The sequence below is a fragment of the Rhinolophus sinicus genome, chromosome 3 (assembly GCF_057876585.1).
Source record: "Rhinolophus sinicus isolate RSI-liver-muscle chromosome 3, RSI-T2T, whole genome shotgun sequence".
Taxonomy (NCBI): domain Eukaryota; kingdom Metazoa; phylum Chordata; class Mammalia; order Chiroptera; family Rhinolophidae; genus Rhinolophus; species Rhinolophus sinicus.
In genome coordinates, this window is record NC_142503.1 from 180,427,076 (window position 1) to 180,452,756 (window position 25,681).

General features: G+C 38.6%; 1 protein-coding gene and 1 non-coding gene across 3 annotated transcripts in view; one reads left to right on the forward strand and one right to left on the reverse strand.

Moving 5' to 3' along the window:
* The window catches only part of SPTLC2 (serine palmitoyltransferase long chain base subunit 2), a 97,813-nt gene that overhangs the window by 26,484 nt on the left and 45,648 nt on the right, over positions 1-25,681 (reverse strand). For both annotated transcript variants that reach the window (XM_074327144.2, XM_088797434.1), the window contains exons 7-9: positions 24,277-24,382; positions 23,115-23,334; positions 21,189-21,315 (exon numbers count right to left, since the gene is read on the reverse strand). In XM_074327144.2, coding sequence (XP_074183245.1) covers positions 21,189-21,315; positions 23,115-23,334; positions 24,277-24,382 — 453 coding nt within the window. The remainder of the gene's footprint in view (positions 1-21,188; positions 21,316-23,114; positions 23,335-24,276; positions 24,383-25,681) is intronic.
* On the forward strand, positions 17,376-17,449 carry TRNAM-CAU (transfer RNA methionine (anticodon CAU)). Its single transcript has one exon. It is a non-coding gene; the product is annotated as a tRNA-Met (tRNA).

Genomic DNA, 25,681 nt, shown 5'->3' on the forward strand with positions numbered 1-25,681 from the left:
GCTCTTATTTATAAGTTCCTGTTTCTGTTCTTACGCCTTTCATGTGTGGTCTTGTATCCTCAAAACAAACTGCAAACTCTGAGGGTAAACACTATGTTTTTTCCCCTAGTACCTCCCCAAAGAATACATAGCAGACATTCAAGATAAAGTATTCTGAGAAAACGAAAATCTGTTTATGTGTTCAAACTAATTTGAATTCCACAGTAAAATTCCCTATGTTCATTACATTAAGGCAAATAATACTTAAATATCTCATACACAAAAAGCATTCTGGCACTGGACACCCGGGTTCAAATTGTGGCTCTACCACCTACCACGTTTCCGCGAAAATAAGACCTAGCCAGACCATCAGGTCTAATGCGTCTTTTGGAGCAAAAATTAATATAAGGCCCTTCTTATTTTAATTTAAGACCGGATATAACATAATATAAATAACATATAATATAACATAATATAATGCAATATAATATAATATGCCGGGTCTTACATAATATAATGTAAGACTGGGTCCTATATTAATTTTTGCTCCGAAAGACGCATTAGAGCTGATGGTCCAGCTAGGTCTTATTTTCGGGAGAACACAGTAGTAACTCTGTGACTTTGTGAAAGCAATTTAACCACTCAGTGGCCTCATTTTATAAAAGAAGGAGAATTATATCTAATACTTTTCCTGAGAATTTAATGAAAAGCACTTAAAACAGTGCTCAACATGTAGTAAACACAATAAATGTCCACTATTTCCCACCATTCATGTATTTTTCCCTTAAAATGATGCCATTCATATCATCTTCCACATAATACTAGACAGTCTGACCCTTGGGTTCGCCTTAGCTTTCAAAGATGGAATGAGGAACTATCTTACTTTCCCTCGTTGTTTAGTTCTCCATTTTTTAATTCTTTAGCACACTCTTAAATCAATGTAACCCCAGGACAGAGCTAACATTACTAACCTATAATTATTCTCTAACTCTCTGGATTTACAGTTTATAAATATGGCTCATATATTTTACCTTCCATCATATTACCAAATTTCCAAAGCTAGTTTTAACCAGCTTTCCCTAAGTTACCAAATTAGACTATCTCTACCATCACATCACCTACTAATTATCATTCAGGTGAGCCAAATTACCTTTGCAAATGTGATTATTCAAGATGGCAAGCAGACGCCTTCTTTTTCTGAAAACCACTCCTTACTGTAACAGGGATGGAATCTTGTCTCTACCTGGGCTAAACTGTTTCTTTCACCTAATGACCAAATGATCTGAAATAGGCATAAACCTAAAACCATCAAACAGCCATTCTGATGTAATACATAAAAGCAGGTCTGAGAAAGAGAGAAACTAGTAATTCCACTATGTTCCTAAATTTCACTCAGCGTTAGCTTGGTTCTTTGGTGATATACACGCTTCTGAAGTCAGACCATCTGAGGGTGTATTCTGGTTCCATCATCTATCAGCAGTGTGGTTTTGGCCAGGACACTTAACCTCACTGAGTATCAGTTTCCTCATATATATATTCATATGTGTATATATATATGGCCATGTACATATATATAGTCTTCTAAAGAGATATTAAAGATCTTGAGCAAAAAGAGAAAAAGCATGCCAACCTACTCTTCTAACTCTAAGGCCTAATCAGACACCAAAAAGGAGAGAATAACTAATTAATAAAACACAAAAGAGGTCAGGAGGTATTAAGAAATGCTAAGGGAATGTTACTTATTTTGAGAATTCAAAAAGCTGAATGTTTCGCCTTAAGAAGCCTTTGAAGATACTATGTCATTTTTCATGGTTGGCACGTGGTAAATGGTCAAAAAATGAGACTGCTGAATGAATACAGTTTTTAGTGTAAGGGAGCAAAATGCGCCACCCAAGATGTGTCTCTTTGGCATGAAAATTATTTTAGGCTGATTCTTTTTAGGAAACAAAAGACTTGTGCAAGAAGAACCTGACGGACCTCCTAAAGTCTAAAAGAATTTAGATAGAGGACTGCTCCAGGAAAGGAGATATCACCACCAAGAACTACAGCTGACCCTTGAACACGTGGGTTTGAACTGTGTGGGTCCACTTATACCTGGGTTTTTGTCAATAAATACATACAATACTGTCAATGCATTTTCTCTTCCTCATGATTTTCTTAATACTATTTTTCCTCTAGCTTACTTTATTGCAAGAATACAGTGTATAAATACATATAACATACAAAATATATGTCAATCGACTATGTTATCAGTAAGCCTTCTGGTCAACAGTAGGCTATTAGTAAAGACTTTGGGGTCAAAAGTTATATGTGGATTTTTGACTGTTTGGGGTATTATTGTCCCTAACTCCCCATGTTCAAGGGTCAACTGTATGGTATAATATGAACGAGGTGTGGCAGACAGACAGGAACCTAGCAAACTTTGTTAAAATTACTCTTGTGTCCCACTGTTTCTCTTTGGCCCGGCAAACATTTGTTTAGCAAACATTTGCTCTATTCATCTTCCTGTGAATTGCTTGCCTTCCCTTTGAAGTCCCAAACCCTTACTCCCTTCTCCTTAGCTCAAAACGGTGTATCAGCCTCATTTTACCTTACTGTCTTTGGAATCTCTCATGTTTATGTGGATTCCCCATATGCATATTTGTAATGAAATTTGATTTTCACCTGTTACTACCTCAATTTAATTCTTAGACCAGCCTGAATAACTGAGAAGGGTAGAGGAAAAAAATTTTTCTGCCTCAACATAGCTGAAACTAATAAAAACCAAGCCAAATACAGGAAGGGCTAAGAAGATCCCTCTGGATGGTTTAAAGATATCAAATAAAGAAATATACCTTGAAAAGACTAAAAATGTAAGAGACACAGCTCTTATCTGTGAATAAAATTAACTTAACAACATATTCTCAATGAACTGTGCAGATGGGGGGAGGGGGAGGTACAGCAGCAAAAATGCCCAGATAATGAAGAAAGTGTCCCTTTGAATTTGAAATATAGTTTATTATTTTAAAAGCAGATTTATTTTGCTGCTAACATTTAATTTTGGCCTAAGTTCATATATGCCAGTTCCATTGAGGGGGGAACAATTGATACGCATATTTAGTTGCCGAGATGGATTATGAGTACGAACGTGCCATAGACAATCTGTTTCTAGAACCAAAAATACGTGTAACGCACAAAATTCAAGAATAAGCAAAAACGTAATTATACTAAGAAAAGTGTGTTTGCAATCATTTTAAATATAGGGAAGAACAAACCAGTTCAACCAAAAGCAGCTCATTCATTCACCTGTCAAAAGAAACCTTTCCCCAGCAATGCCTTATGATGGCTTCTTTTTATTTCAATTACTGTCTTGAGGGTAGAAATGCAGAGATTCTGTGTACACAGACTGAATGACCTGGACACACACGAAACTCCTTTGAGGAAGGGTGCAGGGCCTGTATGGAAATGTGTTCCAGCATAATCTCTATGGAGATGTACTTTCAGAAAGGAACAGAGGAGTCTGCTTCTCTTCCTGACCCCCTGTAGCCATGGCATGCTGCGGGAATGCCACTGCTTCTTCTAACTACTAACCTTAGCCTTCCTGAGGAGTACTCCCCAGCTGCGGTGACATGTCTATGATGCTTTATACCGTATCAAAGGCCTTCCCTAAGTAATCCCACTTCTTGCTGATCATTACTAGCTGTGTCCTTCCCTGAAAAAGCCTCCAGAAGTCATAAAATGTGCGTTTGAACACCTGGCATACAGAATCCAGTCCTTATTTGTGTGATGGCCCTCTCATTTGCATACATTTGTCAGTCATTATGTATAGGTCAAAACTGTCAGAACAGAAAACACGCAACAGAAAGAGAGGACGGCATGCAGTACACCACCGAGGCTCAAATGGGAATAGGGAAAGGGCCTCCTGCCCACGAGTATCATCTGTGTTCTGTGAGGCCAATTCTCACTGGTCAAAAGCTTAACACGGCAATTGGTTAGACTCAGCACTCACTGGCTCTTAAAACATGGGGGAAAAAATAACAAGGAACAGTAACACAATGCCTCATTTTGTTTTTTAATGAAAAGACTCTTCAGAGAGAATTAGCATGGTAAAGTATCAACCTCGTATGGGGTGCTATCAGATGGAGGTACACACATAAAGTGTAGGAATATGAAACACTTCACTTACCATAATGACAAGATTCTGACATTGAAGAAAACTTAGATATCTGTCACTTATTTACGCGTTGTTAGCACCCAATCTATGCAGAAATTCACAAGCTGAGGGCTCTCTCACATGTGATTTCCTTCTTTTGTCATTCTTAAGCACTATTAAACACTGGGGGGAGGGGAAGTGCTCTAAGAATTCATCTGTTTTTGTTCTTACCAAAATTATGGAATAAATTCTAACAACCCTAGAATGAAACTGCCCCCACTAACTGCTAAAAAGGCAATAAATATCCTGATTTCCTTCCCTCCCATAATAACCACCACCAAACTCTTCTAATCAAGTGGTGTTAATGTATGTATTACTATAAATAACAATAAGAAAAGTTATTTGCATAAAAGTGCATGCAAAAGAACAAATCTGTAGACTATATGATAAACAATTGATACAGGTTATCCATGGGAAGTGAGATCACAGGAAACTGTTTACTTTCTGTGACATCTATCTGTAATATTTGGGTTTTTGAAAATGAGTATATAATGCTTTTATCAACAAAATAAGAATGAACGATTAGATGAATACGTTTAAATGTGGTATTAAAAACCCCATATTTGGGATTTTAACAGACTGATCCCTGAGCCGTGTATGTGCTGCAATAGGACTCAAAGTAAAACTGTATAAACAAAGAATTCCAAAATTAGAACTTAAATCAGAATATAAAAACATCTTCATATTTGTATAGGTAAACATAAACTCACACCCAGAGTTTTACTTCATTAGTCTTTTATTGTCATTAATTAGAATCATAGAACAAAGTTCCCAAATTAGTTCCTTTTGTTCTTCTTGGCTGTTATTGATGATCTACTGTCTAGAAAATTGCCAAGGGTATAAATGGCATGTATGGGACCAACTGAAAATCAATGAATAAATATATACCTAAATATATACTATACCTAAATATATCTTAAAGTACCAAATGGGACTGGAGAAGGAAGTAGGGGTGGGAGAGAGAGTGGAGCACGGATGTAAAGAAAAACATTGGTGAAGCTATTTTTAAAACCACACTATGTTGGAATTTGAATTTCTCTGATCAAGGTTTTCTCATGATTTCAGCGAAAGAAGGATTAAACATCTTATCTAAAAATGTTACCAAAAACAACAAAAAAAGAAATACAGAGGGTGCCAAAAAAAAGTATACATATTTTAATAACGGAAAAAACTATTAAAATTGTAATACTCAATATATACCAATAACAAAAGATGAATACAAGTCACGTTTGACTTCTGCAATTACAAGAGATGCTCAAAGTGGTTACCATCAGCGTCTAGACACTTCTGATTATGGCGAACTACTGCCTGAGTGACGCTGACCAAAGTGCCCACTTGTATCACTGCACATGCTGTTTCAATTTCTTCCCGAAGTGCCACCAATGTAGCTGTTTCCTACTCTACATCACATCCTTTAAGGTCCCCCACAGGCAGAAGTCAAGGGATGTTAAGTCAGGAGAACGTGGGGGAAGCGCGACCACCAATTGCACCTCTAGTCCTATCCATCGCCCTGGCAAATTCCCATCCAGGTAAGCTCTCCCGTCTCAGAGGTCTTGCGCTCCTCCAATGCCAAGCGTGCTTCCGCCCTTTTCTCTGACTGTCCGGCCTGTAGCACGGTAACCCTAGTATTCATTTGATTAACACCATCTTTTGAGAGAACGTCATACTACACATTGCACCGTGTTTCAATTCAACTTCAAAAAGCAATGCATAGATAACATCTCTTAAAATGTGTATACATTTTTTTTGGCACCCCCAGTATTAGCCAAGAGGCAGAGCAGACTGATTTTAATAACACGTTCCCCTGAAGTACCAGCTAAACGGCACTGGAAATTTTCATGTTCCAGTGAACAGTCTTGTAAAAGTGTTGTTTATAAGGGGCTTCCAGGAAGCAAGAGTTCAGTACCTTTGTAACGCTGAAGCAAAATGAGTGGGAACTAGGTTTACCATCTCTTAGACACAGCCTCTATTTTGCCAGACTAGCAACAAATATGAAAGTGCTCGGCTTGGGCAACTATCAAGCTAATGAACATCAAAGCAGACTGCCTCTCCCTACCCTAGGGACCCTGCTTAAAGCAGCCCTTTGGTTTTTTTCCCTCTGTACAAGAATGCATCCAAGTATTTTAATCTCCTCTCCCGTATTACTATTGTTATTTCTCTCATCTGCAACTAGAGCAGCTTTTGTGAACAGCAAGCACTGCACAATTAATCCCTCTCACAAGCATGGTTTACACCCCCTCCCTAGTAGCAGCTTAATCCTTTCATTAGTTTCAATGCCAAAAACTAGGATTTCCTGAGGACAGCCACCGGATACACGACAAACAGCAGGGGTGAAGGCTTCAAGTTGTTGATTCAATATAATCAAGAGTTTAAAAGAATGGTTGCTAATGCACAGCCAGAAACAGAGGGTCTTAAACAAAAGGAAGAAAGGAGGCCAAATGCCTTTGAAAAGTTAAGGAACTGAGTTTTAAAGGGTGCCAGCTCACAGCCAGGACAGAAAGTCTTAATTTGTCCAAGGATTACCCTACTAGCCTCCTTCGGGGCTGGAACATATTACGAGACGTTTAGAACTACAGGAATGAAGAAATACGTGTCCTGTGGGCAAGCACCCACCTTCAGATGAAGAGGATTATTGGCAAATAAGGCAGCCACTGGTAACGCTAGGCTTGGAATTAAACTACCAGTTTTAGAGGTAAAAGGCAAGGCAATAAACAAGTTTCACTACTGATTAGTATTGAGCATTAAAACCATGTTTATAGTGGGCAGGACCATTTCTAGGTTATGTAAAACAAAAGTAATTCCAACCAGCCTTCAGACGCCTGACCACAGGTCTCTGAATCCTTAGTTCTCTCTTCTCCCTCCTCTAACTGGTTTCAAACTTCTCCATCTATGCCACTGATTGATTCAGCAAGGGTCATCAGCTTTAGAAGGAAGCACCAACGCATTTAGATTTCCAAAAACAATGGCAATTGGCAACTTAGCTTTACCACCAATTCCTGTTCCACAAGCCAATTTTTCCCTATTTTTTTTTTTTTAAAGAAAGAGATCCTGTATCTTCCCTTCCGATTTCCTTTCCTTTCCCCAATAACCACCAGAGTTGCTTTTGGTTTTCTTTGATGTAAGCAAACTCAAAAACAACAACAACAAAAATGGGGATGGTGACCCTTAAATCTCTTAAAAGTTAGTTTGCATTATTAACTGAGGTTTTCTTTAAAATGCGTGTATCAGGGCCATGTCCACCAAGACTCAGGGGTCTGGTAGAGGGGACTAGAATCCCTGTTTTTAACAAGCTCCACAGAAGTGGTGCTTAACCCAGCTGCACATTAAAATCATCTGGGGTGATTTTAGATAACACCCTGCTGGATCTCCAAGGGGGACCGGACATCAGTTTTTTTTTTGGTTTGTTTTTTTAAGTTTCAGGTGTACAAAACAATATAATAGAGATATTCCACCCCTCACAATGTGATAACCCCCCGCCCCCAATCTTCTACCCCTCTGACATTGTACACATCTATTACAATTCCACTGACTCTATTCCCTATGCTATACTCCATTGTTCTTTAAGCTTTCCTACGTGTGAGCGATGTCAGGAGCGACCACACTGAAAGTACCAGTAATGCAGACTGTCCACGGACCAAGTTTCAGAACAGAGGCTTAAGAGGGGACACCTTAATGAAGCACCGCCAAAGCAGAAGGCAGGCTGATACAAAGATTTAGATAATTAGAAAAACCATGGGTGACCATTTAAAAAAAAAAAAAAAATCATTTCCCCTTCAGAAAGCTCTCAAATCTGGCGAGCCACCAGGGAATACTTGTTGTTACCTGAAAACAGTCCATCTCTCTTGTCACTTGTTTGTACATATCAAGTATCCTTGTAGCAATAAACAGCAATGAGGGTACCGCAAGGCTCGGATCGAGTCTCCTAGACAAAGCTCTCAGGAATAATTCTAGGGGGAAAATGCAACTCCAACCATGTTAAGGTTTAGAAAGTTACTGTTCCTCAACAAATGAAAGAGAGTCTGGGCTATCAAGTTCACAAATTAGAAGTAATGAGAAGAACAGGCTGAAGGAATGGTCATGTGTCTCAGCCTAACAGTAACTGAACAAATCCAATTGTGGGGGGAAAAAAATCTTTAAAAGAAATTTTCTTATGAATAAAACGAAGGTAATTCACCCACTTCAATCTTTAAAAACACAGCCTGACTCACAGTACTTTGAAGCTTCATTTCTTTATAGCATCTTACTGCACCATCTAAATGGGGGACAGCCAGTTCAGGGCTGCCTTCTTGTCCAGAGGAATGTACCCAAACTCCTGATTTATGTTTTGTATTCAGAATAATGCTTTACTAAATGAACAAGTCTCTATTTGGTCAAAGGTTCGCTTCTAGCCTGCTGCCTGCGGGCATCTTCATAGCCAGCTTCAAACAAACTCTGAAACAAGACACAAAATGAGAGGCCACTCGTGTGGCAAATTTTTACTAGCATTTGGATTTGGAAGAAAGAGATGGGAATGGAAGAAGAAATAGACTGTGCTCCAAAAGCTCATGAGTATTCAGAATAGATTTCTGGAGCAGGAAGGGAGGTTAAAGGGGTTACTGACGCACAGAGGAAACAGGTTGGCAAATGCCCCAAAGGGCTCTCATTTGTGGGGCTCATCACTCACAACTGAACTTCGCTGTTTTTTGGAAAATAAGCAGACCAGAAACCAGAAAATTAGAAATAGGTTATAAAATAGTCTATTTTAATAAAATGTTAAATATCATTAATGCCAACTTCAGAAGTAGAAATGGATGGAGTTCTATTCTGAGATAAGATACTGAGAAAACCTGTTGGATTTCTGAGCTCCAATTTCTCCACCTGTGAACCTGTCCTACAGCTTGCCATTATCAGAAGGCTTAAGTTATTGGTTAAAAAGCTCTTTAAGCTAGACATGAAGAGGCTCCATTACAAAAGAAAAACCCTTTTTCTTTGATTGCTGGTAATTTAGCAGAGTGGTATTGTCTACAGAAAAAATCCACACAGATAGACTGATAAGGAACATAAGAGCATTAAGATCTGAGTTTACTTCAAATATCTAGCTCATTTTAAGGGAGTTGAAGGTTTTGGGGGGTAGGTGGGTGAGGGAGGTTTCAGGGGAGAAGAAAGGAAACTGGAAAAGGGGGAAGTTGAACAAACGAAGAATTTATCTGTGGCTCTGAGATCAGCCCTCCCCTGGAATCCAACCCCACACCATAGACTGTATGTTGTTTTCAAGGCAAGGACCATGCATTGTTCAAGCATGCACAGCAGCACACCCACCACAGGATGCAGATGCTTGATGCATGTTTGATAAATGTGGAAGCGCATATTTTTCTAACAGCATTCCAGGCAGTAAGTTACAGACAGCGGGGATGTCAGATAGCACTGCTAAACCGTTCTGCGGCTAAGAATAAAAGCGTGTTCACTAGAAAACTTGATTTTTATTAAGATGAATTTCTAATAACAAAATAAACAAATTATGTAAAACAGATTAATAATAATAAAGAAAAAAGGGGAATGCAAACATGCCTGGGCTCAGAAAGCACAAGGCTTGGAGAGAGGGGTACCCGGCCAGGCTCAACCAAAGGAAAAGTCCTCCTCTGCCAAACATAACAAGTGGATGTCAGAAGCTGTCAGCCCCTGCAGAGAAGCAGGAAATTCTCTTTATAACCGCGCCCCCCAAAACACTTTGTTTTCCTTGACAGTTCTGCCCCTCCAGCATGAGAACCCCAGGAGGCTTTTTGTTTTCCCCCAGTTCATCTATACTGGTTTTTGACAGTTCCTGGGATTCTCAAGGTGATCATTTAACACCTCATTAATGAGTCTATTATAGGAGTTAATTCAAATGAGCCAAACCTAATTTTAATTACATCTCAATTTACCTAAGGTATTCTTTCTATATCCTATAGCAATACTATCATGTTTCCCGAAAAAAGGACCCAGCCGGACAATCAGCTCTAATGCATCTTTTGGAGCAAAAATTAATATAAGACCTGGTAATTATATTAATTATATTTATTATATATTATATTATACCTGGTCTTATAAAATAAGACCGGGTCTTATATTAATTTTTGCTCCAAAAGACGCATTAGAGCTGATTGTCCGGCTAGGTCTTATTTTGGGGGGAACACGGTACCTGAATGGACCCAGTTCCTTTCAAAACTAAGAAGTAAAAAAAGCACAGTTTTCTACATATAAAGTTACTTGCCATTATTTTAAAGTTTATCTAGTAAAAGGTACCTATCTTATTTTGTTCCATAATTTTGCCATTCTGGCTTAACATTCAACTACAAAAGCAAAGTACTTTAAGAACCCACCCATTTTCTAACATCTCTGGATCATGTGTGCATTCATTCATTGAGCAAATTTATTCAAAGACTACTAGATGTCAGAAATTAAGCTGGGTGCTCTGCATTTTATTAACTACATCTTTAGCCAGAAATAAAACACATCAAAGCACAGCTCAAAAATGGCCAAGAACAATTTTAGTGGCTTTGGTCAGCCATTTTGCCTTGACTCATACAGATGTTACACTTAAATTTCCATTACTGGACGAGGATTATTGATGTATGCAATAAAAGCTAGAATTTCAAATGTCTAATGGAATTTGTCAGAATTTCCTAGGTTTTGTTTTTTCTACCCACCAGCCTGTTCTAACTCAGTATTCCCACTTAAGATACAAACACTCTGGCAGCACAATTCCCATCCACTGCTAACTTATTTTGGTTCCTAGGTACGTAAGATGCCTTTCAATACCGCCATCAGGCTAGTCACATGTCCCTTTCTTCTTTGGGAAAAGGACAGGAATCGGTGGGGAAATGTGGAAAAGGCTGGGAGGAACAAAGGAGTGCTTACAAAGCTGGGAGAGGATGGATCGTAACTTCCTTGCGTGCTGCGGCTTTTCTGAAGGCTCTACACTCTGTCCCCAAAGAGCAACATGTCTCCCCCCAAAAAAGATGAAAACACTTATTAATAATCAACTATATACTATTTGTGTGTACGTTTAAGGCTTCCTTTCTTGTTTTAAGCTGGATTCATTTCCATGTAAGTTATTAACGTACTCTGGAATTTAATAATAACAAAGTTTTAATCACAAAAGTAACAAATTCAAATGGTAAAATAAAACTATAACTATACAGAATATTATTAACTAAAACCAGAAGTTTCCCCACTGCGGCCAGTCACCTCCATGCCCAGTTCCAGGAAGAGGCTCCAGGCTGTATCTGGCTTTCCCGGCAGCTAACACCACAACGCCGAATAACATACGCACACCTCTGCTTCTTGATCCATCGACCCTAGATGGTATCTAGAAAAAGCATTTGTACCTCTACTGCTTTCTATGTTCCCATTCCCCAATCACCACCAATTTTTGTAATATTACTATTTTGAAGTTTTCCAGCGGCTAATTTTACCTTCATAAATTTGAAGACTGGGTCTTAACTTACAAACTTCAGATAGTATCTATTGGCTCCCCACCACTCTAATACAAACTGGTACAGCTGTGTGTCCTCCACCTCCCTTTCCTCTCTTTCTGTACCACCTGCCTTCTTGCAGCTAGTTTTACACTGATATTTATGTCTGGTTTATAACCATAGCTAAACCTTCTTCCATGCTTTGACTATAACTGACCCTAAAACTAGAAACTGATTAAAACAATTATTATTTCACTACATTTGTGTTAAACAGAAGAACGTTTTCCAAGTGTAAAGGCTAAGTGTTTTCTCTTTTTTTAACCCCCAACAACTCAAGTCATATTTCAGTTTTGATTTCACCTTAAATGAAAGAGCTGTTCAACATTTCATAGTTCATAATACAGGTATTATCAGTCTGAAACAACTATTCCAGATCCACTAATTCTGGTTTGGGGGAAAAAAAGAGAAAATCATGCTAAGCCCACAGAGAGAGAATAGAAGCCACTGTGTGAAGAGTATATAGTGTCATAAATGCTACAATCTGACACAGGTCATATCTTTTCTTGGAATAGAATGGATATTAATGGACACCCTAAAATCCAACTTTAGTATTTAATGACAAGCAAGTATTTATATTTTAATTCAAGTCTAACCTGCTTTATAGTTATCTGTAAATCTTACTTATGAGAAACTAAGTTCAGCTTCTCTATCCTAATTTGATTCTTAATGTTCTTCCATGACTACAGTTTCTGTATCTGTATCATTAATGAGATGATCCACTCGCCAGTGAGAATGCAGCACACGCTACCCTGGCTCTGAAAACTAGCTTTTATATGGGGGCATCTGCTTACAAGAGGACCCCGCTAATAACCTGGCTAAGAGAGAGGCCAAACCAACTATCTCATAATAGTGTGAAGATTTCCCACTAAGAGAAAATCAGTAACAACATTAAATCAAAGGTTGTATTTATATTTAAATAACAAAGTACTAATCGTAAATGTACTGTACATCTTTTCCTAAGTTCTGTAATTCCAAGAACATTGGTCAGTACACACGAAGCTTTAATTCAAGAATAATCCTATGAGTGAATGATTGATCTTATCCTCTTTAGATGTATAGATTTCTTAACTTCTCAGAGTTTAAGAATATAATAATGGACTAAATCATAGGTCACTAAGTCTTATATTGCCTCTCTTCAATGCTCCAAACATTTTTTCATTTAATCATTCACCAAGTATTTACGGTAGGTCCACTAAGTGCCAAACACAGTTCTGAACAGAAAGAAGAAAGTGAATAAGACGGCCCAAACTCCCTCTTTTCATGTTTATATTCTACTTGGGGAACACAGATAATAATTTTGAGAATAATTAAGTCAAACAATGATAGTGATTTTAAGGTCTTGAAGTAGGTACTATCTAAGATGCAAAGGAGGAGCAAGACATGGGTCCTTGCCCTTGAAGAACTTATAATCTAACAGAGGAGATGACATATACATGGAAAAATTATAACAAAGGGTTGGTCAACTTTCATACATTTAGCTTTGGTGTAACTCATACTTTCACACATTATGCAACGAAATCGCAACGCCGCCCGTCTAGCTACACCAACTGACCAACAGATTTGCAGTTACTGCTCCATAATATTGCCCGTTAACTGAAAGTTCATTTTTGTTTTGGTCAAGTCTCTGTACTTCTACAACAGCATCATTCTAATACTTTATTAAATTTCATCCTTGTATTACTAAAAATGTTTGCTAAAGGGAAAAATAAAGTGAGAATACTAATAAGATACACAGGTTTGAAACTTAATTCAAACCAAAAATTATTAGACATGCTGAATGTGGCAATAATAAACTATACATTCACTGGAATTACGCTATAGCTACATGACAAGTTATGAAGAAAAAAATCAAAATCAAGTTACATGAAATACTTGAGTAGACAGTCAAAATTATAATGAAAAGGTAAGGCTTCATTCGAGATTACAGTATATGTTTAGTATTTTAGGACCGGACACCAGTTGTAATATCTAGCATGTAAGTCTACTGATTGACTTGTATACACACTTTGAAGAAAATTATTGTGTTCAAACATCAAACACTGACTTTGTGAAACAAAATTATAAATCTGTGATATTATAAAGTTATCAAATATGGCTTTTGGAAGATAACAGGTATTGGCATAAAGGTGTCATAAAAGACGCAGCGTTTTATTTGGCCCTGAAGAAGGACCAGCACTCGGAGACAGGAGAATAAGCGTTCTGTCAGAGGGAACAAATTGGTTTAAACAAGGGCACATGGGAGGGAGAGTACAGAAAAAGTAGGTTAAGCGAATGTCACACTACACAGGATCCTGAACATCATATAAGGAATTGGGACTATTCTGCACGCACCTGGGAGTTACTGAAGGCTGTTCTTTTCTACTCTGCATCCTTAAGCAGACAATGACAAACAGAGCTGTCTGTTAGGAAGATTTAACAAGTGGTTGTGTCTAGGAAAGATGGGAGCAAGAAAAAGGCAGTTATGGGTTGGTACAATAGTTTAAGCAACAGGTAATCAGGGCCTGAAATAATAATGTGACAGTGGGAATAATAAAAAATTAGAGGCAGAATAAAAAAGATTTGACTGGTGTATGTGTGTGGGGGGCTAAGATTTCGGGCCTAAACAACTTGAAGATAGTGAATATTTAGTTGAGAAGACAGAGGATGCAATGAGAAAAGTGTAGCATAACTTCTGTGATGTTCTTCTTAAAGATACATATCCTAACTTAATCATGAGGAAACACTGGGTGAACCCAAACCGAGGAGACTATTCAATAACATAACAAGCCTGTAATCATTAAAGGTGTTAATGTCGTGAAAGCCAAAGAGAGACTGAGGAACTGTGACTGAAAACTAAAGAGAGGTGGCAGCTAAATCCAACAGGTGATCCTGAACCCATCCACACTGGGACACTGGCAAAGCCTGAATGGGGTCTGAAGATCAGTCAGTCATAAAGCATCAGTATTAGTTACTGAAATAATTAACACCATGTTTATATCAGTTAATTAATGTATTCGACTCAATTTCTTGCTTTGGATGGTTGTGTTGTGGTTATGTAGGAAAATGTCTTTGTAGGAAATACTCACTAAAGCATTTGGGTTGATGGGGCTTCAAATCAGCAACTTCCTTTCAAATGGTTCAGGAAAAAAGTTCTTTGTGCTATATTTCCAAACTTTCTGTAAGTTTATGATTGTTTTACAGTAAGGAAAAGATTTTAAAGTATTATGCTCAGAAATATTAACTCTGCCATATGACTATAGCTCTACTTTGTGGAATTTAGTGACAAACATTTAAAATTATTGTGATCTCCCCCCCCCCAATAATTCTTAGTTCTCTTCCCCTGCAACTAGCCTTAAAGACAGCAGGGAAAAAGCAAGAACACCCAGGAAGATTAGAATGCTCAAAATTTGCCCTACATTCCCCGTTTTTCCCCAGAAGTTGCAGAAAGTTTCATTAAATGAAATAATACATATATTTAAAAATACAAGACATATGAAAGATGATCTTTGTATGGCAACAGATCTGCACTGCAAATCAACAAGGGCCCATACGGAGCCAGGAAAGAAAGTAAGACATACTTTAGCAGAGGTAATACATGAACTCCTTAAGTTCCTAAATCAGTCTCAAAAAAAATTTTTTGCATAAAAGTCTCAAATTTACAACCACATATAAAGTGCTAAGAACTCCAATAATAGAGTAGCTTAGAGAAGAGATATATAAACTGATAATCTTAAAAACAACACATCTTTCAAACATAGTATCTTTAGAAAAGTGAATCTAGTCCCAAACGGGGTAGAAGGTGTGGTAATGAGATTAAAACATGTACATGGTAGTGCAAGTGGTCAAGTGTAAAGATAAAATTAAAAAATGCCATGTAACAGGCAGTTTATTTAAAGCCTCTCTAGACCTATCATTCTTTGCATTATCGGAAACGGACATAGGCAAAATAAAGGAAATTAAGCTCTGGTTACTCTTCACTGCCTTTAGTCCCATCAGCAACGGAATTCCGTTGGTGTAGCATCCTGTTGGGTAAGAGGAAGGCTTCTGGAGTGGCCCCACAGGAAGGACTGTTTATGGTGAGAACAATTTCAACATCAGAGAAATAAAAAATGTTCAAGTAAACAAAATTATTATATCTTACGAAAAGGAAAAAATATTACGCCTAAAATGAGCTTATTCAAGTAATGTTTAATATTTGTATGTCTGGTAGCAGCAATCAGGAAATTAGAGTATAAAGGCATGAAAAGAAAACTGGCTTATTTCTAATATTCCTTTAAACCAACATAAAACCTAGAAACATGCACTTACACGATCTTTTCCCCCTCATTCTGAAACAGAAATTACATGTGAGACATTTACCATAAAGTAGCAAGAGTTCTACAATTTACAACTTCCTTAAGTAACAGTCTCTTCCGTTCATATATGGGTTTACATTTAGCACCCCCATTCCCAATTTATAGCACTCTTGAAATTCAATGAAAGAGAGAAATATTGGTGTAGCTCTTACGCAAATCTGATTCTTTCCAGACGAAATTTCTTCAAAATACAAACTGAAAAAGCAGTGCATTTTAAAATTTATAGATCTAGAAAGCCTAGATAATCCAAGATGAAATTGAAAAGAGGAATGTCTCTAAAGTAAATCATACACACATATAAATATAACCATGTAAGAAGACATACATACCAAAAACTAATTAACTTAAAGTAGAGGAAAACAAAAAACACATGTAGAAGATATATTTGATGCTGAGTTAAGAAAAGATTTCTTAAGGCACAAAAACACTGTCCATACAGGAAAAGACTGTAAATTCTACTATAATAAAAAGGAAAACTTTTATAAAGCAAAACACCATAAATGAGATGAAAAGAAAAGCCATTTCTCTCGGTTTATGAGAAAATAGTGATAAAGAATTATTAACCCAGAACTCATGAAGAACTCCTAAAAATACTCATATAAAGAGATGGTTAATAATCAGGAAGATGCAAATAAAAATTACAATGATATACTGTTTCACACATATCACACTAGCAGAGATTAAAAGGACAGTATCTTTTAATATCTTTAGGCACGAAAAGGGGGAAACTGTAACTTTCCTACCAGAATGGGAGAGTAAACTGGTACAAGCACTTTTGAAAGAATGTGGTAGCCTCTAAAGATTCCCACCAATATCACTGCCAGGTATATGCCCTAAAGAATCTCACACTCATGCAAAGGATACATGTACGAAGATTGCTGTTGCTATACTATGTTAACAGCTAAAAACAGCCAACAATCTATGTCCATTGATAGAGTCATGAACAAAAAAGGTGTGGTGATACGGTGTGGAATACTATACAGCAGTGAAAATGAATGAATGAGAACCTCACACACAACAGGAATAACTCAAACAAATAACATTAAACAAATATAAAGCAAATTGCAGATTCCTATATGAGCAATTTATGTAACATTTAAAAACACAAAAACAATACACAGTCCTCATTACTAGAACACAGTCAGTTCCTAAAAGTATGTTAGAGTGTGAATTTTCATGTAGCACAATCTATGGTGCATCATTAGAAAATTGGAAAAAATGTGTTCCTGGCTCAGCTAAAATACCAAACAATTTCCCCCAAGCTACTAAAACACTCGTAAATATCTACATAATAATAATCTACCAAGAATTTCTGTAAAATATAAAGCATCTAAATCACCAGTTTCCTATTTTTAACCCTTAAGTAATTTGGGGTGTGGCTGGTTGGCTCAGTTGGTTAGAGCGTGGTGCTCATAACACCAAGGTCACTGGTTCAATTCCCGCATGGGCCAGGGAGCTGCGCCCTCCACAACTAGATTGAAACAACTACTTGACTAGGAGCTGATGGGTCCTGGAAAAACACACTATTCCCCAATAAAAAATTGGGAAAAAAAAGAAATTAGGGTACACTTGCATGGAGCACTGTGCTACTGCACTGTATTTCCAGTTTATGCATTCATTTGTCTCACCAAGCTCTGGCACTCCTACATTTTCTTCAAATGTAGGGACTTTTCTGGATCCCTTAGGCTCACCTACTTTCTCCATAGGCTTTTCCGCATGATCACAGGACATTTTCAGTAGCTATGGGGGGAAGATGACTACTCTACTGCACAACATATTTAAACAACTCAAGTGGACAGAGACACGGTCCTATCAGGAAAAGAGTGGAAATCTGACTGACGTACACTCTGCAGCCTCTTTCCCAAATTCATGCACAACTGGAAGCATTTTTGCTGGTGTGCCTTAGAGGATTTAGTATAGGGGGTTTGGGTTCAGACAGTTAAATCTCATAAGCATTTCTGCACATCATTATAGCAAGCAGACAGTGAGCCTTCAAGCAGTGAGGGCTACTTGTACTACACAGTACTTATGGACAGATTCATAGTACAGGCCGCAAAGCACAGAGGAAGACAGTTTTGGACTAGTGATTATCTCTGGGGAAGGGACGAGAGAAACAGAATCAGGAAAGGGCACTAAGGAAGTCTTTGCCAGCTTTTTCTTTTTAAAAAGTGAAATAAATAGGGTGAAATATTAACATTGTTAAAATATAAGCTCATGAGTACATTCTTTTTTATACCTTTTCATGAAACCTGAAGGGCCAATAAAATTCTTAACCTATCTGCAATAGGCCACAAGCCTGCTGATACTAAGCAAACTACTCACGAATTTGAATTCGATGTAGACAGGGCAGAAGAACCAACCAGTGTGTCTGTTTCTGTCATCCTAACACCCTTACCAGACAAGGCTGCCTCTGTGAGAACCCCGTCCCGCACAGCCTCTGCCCTCAGCCACTGGACCTGCAGCATCTTGCTCGGGCCACAGTGGCCTCCCTGCTCTCCCTGAACACAGAGCCGGCTCCACCTCCGGGCCTTCTGTCCCTGGGCATCAGGGCTAAGCCCTCCACTCCTTCAAGTCCTTGCTAATATCTTACCTGGTCAATGGCCACCCTACTTAAAATTGCAAACTGGGTCCCCAGAACTGATCACTCATCCCACCCCACCCCTGCTTACCTTTTCTCCAAAGTACTTACCACTTTCTAACACACACCTTGAGCATTCAAATACTTGGTGAATGATTAATAAAATTTCAATTTTCCTACTCTATACTATTCCCTGGGATTAATACAACAATCCACTACTCCCTGTATCCCCAATACTCCCCAAGTATATACTTCACTCAAATGACCTGCTTATACGCCCATTTCCTGTGGATTCTGATTCACAGAGTCTGACACGTAGTGAGATACTCAGTGTTTGTGGAATTAATGAAATGCAATGTCCGAAACCTAAGAGATTTTCTCTTAAAGCAGGCCATTTCTATTATACAATCACATTCAAGTAATTAACTGTAGAAACTTCATTTTAAAGGTCACCTAAGGAATAGTGAAAAGGCTGGTGCTTGGTTCACCTCTTTTTTTCTACAAGGAGAAAAAGCTGTACTCAATGGCACCATAAAAATAAGCACTACCTCAATGCACTCGAAACTAAAAGAAATCAGGCCAAATTTAACTAAGATCAGGTAACAGGCTTTATGAGAAATAGTATTTAGCTCTATTGTTGGTTAGATTTTTATTTTCCTCTATTTTGGCAGAGAAACAATGCAGCCAACAGAAAAGTCTGTCATACAAATTCAAAGTTTTAGGAAGCAATTTAAAAAATATTATATTTATAGCGGGGAGTGGCACACTGTTTAAATGGCCACACATTCTTTGCCCAGCATCCCATCTGAGGTGGCGTCTAATTCCCACACGTGACAGTCTGGGCGGCCTTTGTGACCTGCTGGTTAGCAACGGAGCAGAAAAGGCCATGGGTATCAGCAGGTTGTATGGAAAGCTCGCTCGCTCTCTGAAGCATCCTCTCTGGATACCCAGTCACCACTGCGCTGTGAGGAGCCCAGGCCACGTAAGGAAGACACGTGAAGGCCTCTGGTCAAAGCCTCCGCTGAGCCCAGCCTGCAAGTCACTCCAGCCCAGGTGACACCTGAGTGAAGACGCCTCCAGATGACCCCAGCCCCTGGCCATCTGAGTCTTCCAAGCGGAAGCCCCAGACAGTGTGGAGCAAAGACAAGACATCCCTGCTGTGCCCTGAGGGATCTGTGAGCGTAATAAGATGCTTGTGGTTTCACCCACTAAGCATAGGGGCTGGTTAGAGAGGCAACAGACAAACTGGAAAACGAGTGCTAACCCAAAGCCTATCTAATTACCATACCTAATTTTCTCGCCACCTAGATTTCATTATTTAGTACAGATAAGTCATTTATCCAGAAGTCATGCATCACACAGATCCATGCTCTAGGATGGAGCAAAGAAATTATCCAAAGTTTACTTTAACAGCTGTTAGCCATTCACTTTTTAGTCACCTAAATCTGTGTGCTGAATCAATAAGGTTGCTGCATCTATGTGAAGTAACTAGACTCGTGCTGGCTGTAGATACATATCTCAGATCGAAGCACACTCCTTGCAGTAACACTGTATAAGGGAGGATAACATTGTAGCCAGTGTGAAGAGGAAACTCCTCTCAAGGCTCCATGCTGTGTTCACATCATTAATGAAGTATTTTCTTTCCCAAGAAATCAATTCATGAAACTGAAAATGATCGACACTTTCAAAATCTATTTCCAAAAATCTCTTATAAGAGATAACAAGGATATATTACAGATCAGAAATAATAAGGTAAAATTCTGGTTTAAGAAAACAGCTTCACTCAATCAAAATCAGATGTACGACTTCTTTGTTTTTTGCAAACCAAGTCAATCTTGCCACGAAATACTATTTAACTGAAGAGTGGAGATCTCAAGGCTGAGAATGTGGATGTTTTATAAGAGTAAAACTGATTTTAGGAGCATTAAAAAAGCAACAAGTAAAATTATTGTATGTCTCAGACAGTGGAAATACTTTCATAAGTGAAAAACAAAAAATCCAATTTTTTGGATTTTTAACTTTTCTGCAGTTAACGCTGCCCTCTAGTGATGCAGAATAAAAGTCAACTATCAGAAAACAAACATTAAACTTTTTTGTTCATTTTAGTATGTTTGGGTATTTAGTTTGGACTACAAATCCCATCAAACACAGAATAAACAGATTCAGGATGAATTTTATTAGCTACTTTGTGTTAAATTAAAAACTCTTTTAAAAGGAATTAAATCAAGGACACTAATTCATGAAAACAGCAGCTTTTAACTACTATGGGAATGAAATACCACTACACAGTGAATTACATCTTCACATAAAATTGTACAGTTCAAGAAAGACTCTGAAGGGCTATTACCTGCGACTTACAAGGGTAGGTAGGATAGTTAGATTAAAGCCTCACCATCTGTAAAGAAAATTCAACAGGAAGCGAGCCAGGCTTGTTCTTATGTCACGTGTATCAAACACACTGAAAAGTGTCCACAGAAACCAAGCCCTCACTCACCTGCCAACTTGCCGATTAGGATACCTGCTCCTCATTTTAGGAAAAAAAGCTCAAGAATATGTTTGGTTGCTAAGTATTTCCCGAGCCCAGGAAATGTTCCAAGGAAAGAAAGCCTTACCGAGGGTGGTGCCGTCCTTCCCCATGATGCACTGCATGGCGGTGATGATCTGCTCCACAACAGGTGGTGACAGTGACGTGGCGTACACCGCACTGTGAGAATGTGTTCGCAGGTAGTCTATCAGCTCCTGGGGAGTTCACAAAAGCACGGCATTAGAGCACCTGCATCTTATCCCATGCCTGCGAAGCCCTTCCTTACACTCCGAAATCAGAGAAAGACAGTTCTCTTACATCAATTTTAAAGGCGTCAAATAGCCTCCAAATACACAGAGATTTGTAAAAAGGATAGAAATGTGACAGAAATTAAACAGAAATGCACTGGGCCTTTCATGAAAACACTTAGGTTAACTCACTGAATAAAGAAAAACCTTGTCTGTCAGACCCAAGGACTTCAAAACAATCAGGTATCTATCCTTATTCTGATACCATTTAACTTTACTAAATCTGTAAATATTCACACAAAAAAGCTTATGTACCAGAACCAAAGAAGAAGACACAAAATGTGGCTATAAAACGGTTCATCAGTTCAAAAATACTAAAAATTGTATAAAACCCACAAAAGCATAAATACACTGTACCTAAATGAGCTCCCAGAGTATGATTTTTCTATCCTTTGGTTTAGCAACAAATCTTACCAAAAAGCAATCACCTCTCCAAAGTAAACCTGGACCCATTAGCAAAAATGTGAGGTAAAAATCTGTTGAACTTGACTAAAACCACTGCTAATGGATTTTTCCTAAAAGGCAATCAATTATCAAGAGAAAGTCCATGCTTTAAGACTTCCAATGTCAAGTTTTAAAAAGGAATTAAGGACATTTACGAGTACCTACTGTGTGCCACATATAAATACTTAACATACATGGCTTTTTTCCTAATACTGCAGAGTTTTTTTTAAAAATAGTTTTATAGACATAACTCACATACCACAGTATTCACTTTTTTAAAGTGTACAATTCAGTGGTTTTTAGTATATTCACAGAGCTGTGCAACTTTCATTACTACCTAACTTTGGAACATTTTCACTACCTAAAAAAACAAAACAACCTCATACCCATTAGCAGTCACTTTCTACTTCCCCCATCCCCTCATCCTCTGGCACCCACTGACCTGCACCCACTACTCTATTTTCTATCTTTATGGTTTGCCTATTCTGGATATATCATATAGAAGAAATAACATGTAACTGGCTTCTTTAACTTCACTTAATGCTTTCAAGGTTCACCCATATTGCAGCATGGACATATACTACTTTTTAAACCCTTACTACAACCTTATAAGCCAGGCATATTTATTTATGTTTTACTAATAAGGAAATTGAAAGGGTAAATGCTTTGCCCGAGGTATCACAAAATTGAGGAAATATCCAAACCCAGGCCTCTGTCTCCACAGTTCGAACATATTCCCACAATGCCACATTGACTGTGAAACGCCTCAAAGTTCGTTATATAATTTTTAAATTGAAAACAAAAACAGAAACAATGCCTTGTAGTGTACCAGAGCTAGCAAAATAATCCCTTTTCTCCGTGCCTCTGCTCATCCACGATGCATTTGAGTCCACTGGCTCTCATGACAACCCCACTACTTTGGACGTGTGAGCACAACTCACACGTGGCGGAAGACCGTGGCAAACAGCACCACTGTGGGGTTTTCAGACAAGAGGGTATTCTGTATCTCACACCAGCACGTAGTTTAGAACGAAGCTCAAATACGAAAACAACAAACAATGAACAGAACCGGCCTTCAGTGCATCAGAGTCACTCACCAGGCAGCTGAAGTGTGAACCCGCTGGTACTCTCTCTGAGCCTAAGCCACAAACACGTTCAGGATCTCCACATCCCCGTTTGGGATTCTGCCTGCTAAATGTGAATTCCCAAATCCAGCAGCCAGTCCTTTTATCCTTAACTGCCCGATTCTCATGCCCATTTACCTTCTTGCCTCCAATGTATCCTCCAGACGCACCAAAGCTCTTGGTGAATGTTCCCATCATAACGTCCACATCCTCAGGGTTCAGGCCAAAGTAATCTACCACACCCCGACCGGTAGGGCCCAGGGCGCCAATGCTGTGAGCTTCATCTAGATATAGGTAGGCCTTGTATTTCTTCTTAAGGGCAATCACTTCTGGAAGGCGAACAATAGATCCCTCCATGCTGGCAAAACAATAAAAAGTACACACACTGAGACTTCTTAAATCTCAAAATTGGGAGTTGGCCACTTTATTATCATTACTTTTTTAAGTTTATTGCTTTCTTAAAATGGTCTAACAACTCTGCCTGTGGTTTTAAACTGGCAAAGTTAGATAATGCCATGGCTAGGCAGATGTCTGGGAGAAAGGACACTGATCTTTTAAAATGAGCACCAGAGGGGCGGCTGGATGGCTCAGTTGGTTAGAGCGCAAGTTCCGAACAAGGGGATTGCCAGTTTGATTCCCACATGGGTCAGTGAGCTGCATCCTCCACAGAGCTGCAGCTGAGCTTCCAGAGGGGCGGCAGGATGGCTCAGTTGGTTAGAGCATGAGCGCTTAACAACAGGGTTGCCGGTTCAATTCCTGTATGGGATGGTGGGCTCTGCCCCCTGCAACTAAGGTTGAAAACAGCGACTGGACGTGGAGCTGAGCTGGGCCCTCCACAACTAGATTGAAGGAGAACGACTTGGAGCTGATGGGCCCTGGAGAAACACACTGTTCCCCAATATTCCCCAATTAAAAAAAAAAAAAATTAAAACAAGCATCAGAACACAACTGATCTTAATTCACCACAGAGGAATAAAGGTCACAGCAGATTCTTCTACAGTTTGTTAATTATGCGCAACATTAGACTTTGCATCACGTTACATATGTAATTAAAATTACACAAAAGAATGAAAAAAAATTAGAGGATTTGGAGACCATGTAGCACAATGGAAAGAATAAAGAAGAGCCAGACAAAAAGACTTTTGTTCTAGTGCTAACTCTGCTTCCAGGTATTTTAACAAGTCATACACACTGTCTCCTTAGTTTCCAGAGGGGTCTAGATTAGCGTTCCCTTCAATTTAAAAATTCTATGGCTTCATGGAGCCAAATCAGAAAGATTAGAATTCTAAAGCAGGATTACCTATATATTCCCTCCACAAGGATTAGAATCTTCTTCCAGGGCCTTCGTGTCCGAGGCTGACCATAAACAATGGCATCTTTCAATAGCTTCTCAAGGCTTTGCATATCTACAGCACACACAAAAGCATTTCAGCATAAAATAACTTTCTCTTTCCTAACTTCATTCCAGAAATGCAAATCCACATTTCTTATTCAGGCAGTGCATTTCAGACAGCAAAGGACATTAACAAAATTAGAACTGGGCCGAAAAAGATAGGGCAAAGTGAGTGAGCTACTGCTAGCTTGAATTAAAATCTCATCTAAAATGTAACAAATGTTCAAAACCAGAGAAACTCAATAAATGACTGTAGCACAGTTGAGTCAGTTGGTTAGCATGCTTATGAAATGACCAATGTTTCATGTCAAACACCTTGCCATTCAGTTAGATTTTTTGTATTTATAAAATCAACTGTATCTTTAATCCTAGAGTGAGTCATTTGAAAATGAATGCATAAAGAAGACTAAGCAAGACTGTATGAATAAACTACTACAAATACACATACCTCCTTAAAAGCAAATATGGAGGAAAACTTTAAAGTACATGCCCATTTCCTTTCACCTAGGATATACTTTAACAAGTGTTAAATAGCTTTATCTTGGTAGTGGGTTAAACATACACCATTCTGGGCAGGCATGATTCCCAGTTGAAATGAGCTTGGCAAGCAGTTGAGACTGCTCCACGTTTGACTGGATCTGCTGTCTGTACACAACTCAGTTCTTGTGGCTCTGCTGGTCCTGACGGTGATTAACAGGCCTAGGAAACAACCTCATTGGTAGTGCCATGTCATTAACGAGGGTCAGAATTTTCCTGCTCAAGATAAATGCTTTGAAGACCACTGTTGCTACCACTAGAGACGTCATACCTAAAATTTCTGCTCTGAAACACTGCCCTTAAGAAAACCCCCCAGGGGTCGTGGCCGAGGTCAGGGCCAAAACTGGAACCAAGGATTTAATAACTATTATGATCAAGGATATGGAAATTACAATAGTGCCTATGGTGGTGATCGAAACTATAGTGGCTATGGCGGCTGTGATTATACTGGGAGTTAACTGTGGGAACTATGGATACGGACAGGGATATGCAGACTACAGTGGCCAACAGAGAGCTTACGGCAAGGCATCTTGAGGGGGGTGGCAATCACCAAAACAATCATCAGCCATACTAAAGGAGGACACTGGGGAGAAAACAGGAGGAGATTGCTAAAGTAGCCCATCTTGCAGGACGACATTGAAGAGATTGGTCTTCGTCTTCTGTTGATCTAAGATGATTATTTTGTAAAAGACTTTCTAGTGTACAAGACACAACCGTGTCCAACTGTATATAGCCGCCAATTAGTTTTCTTTGTTTTTACTTTGTCTTTTGCTAT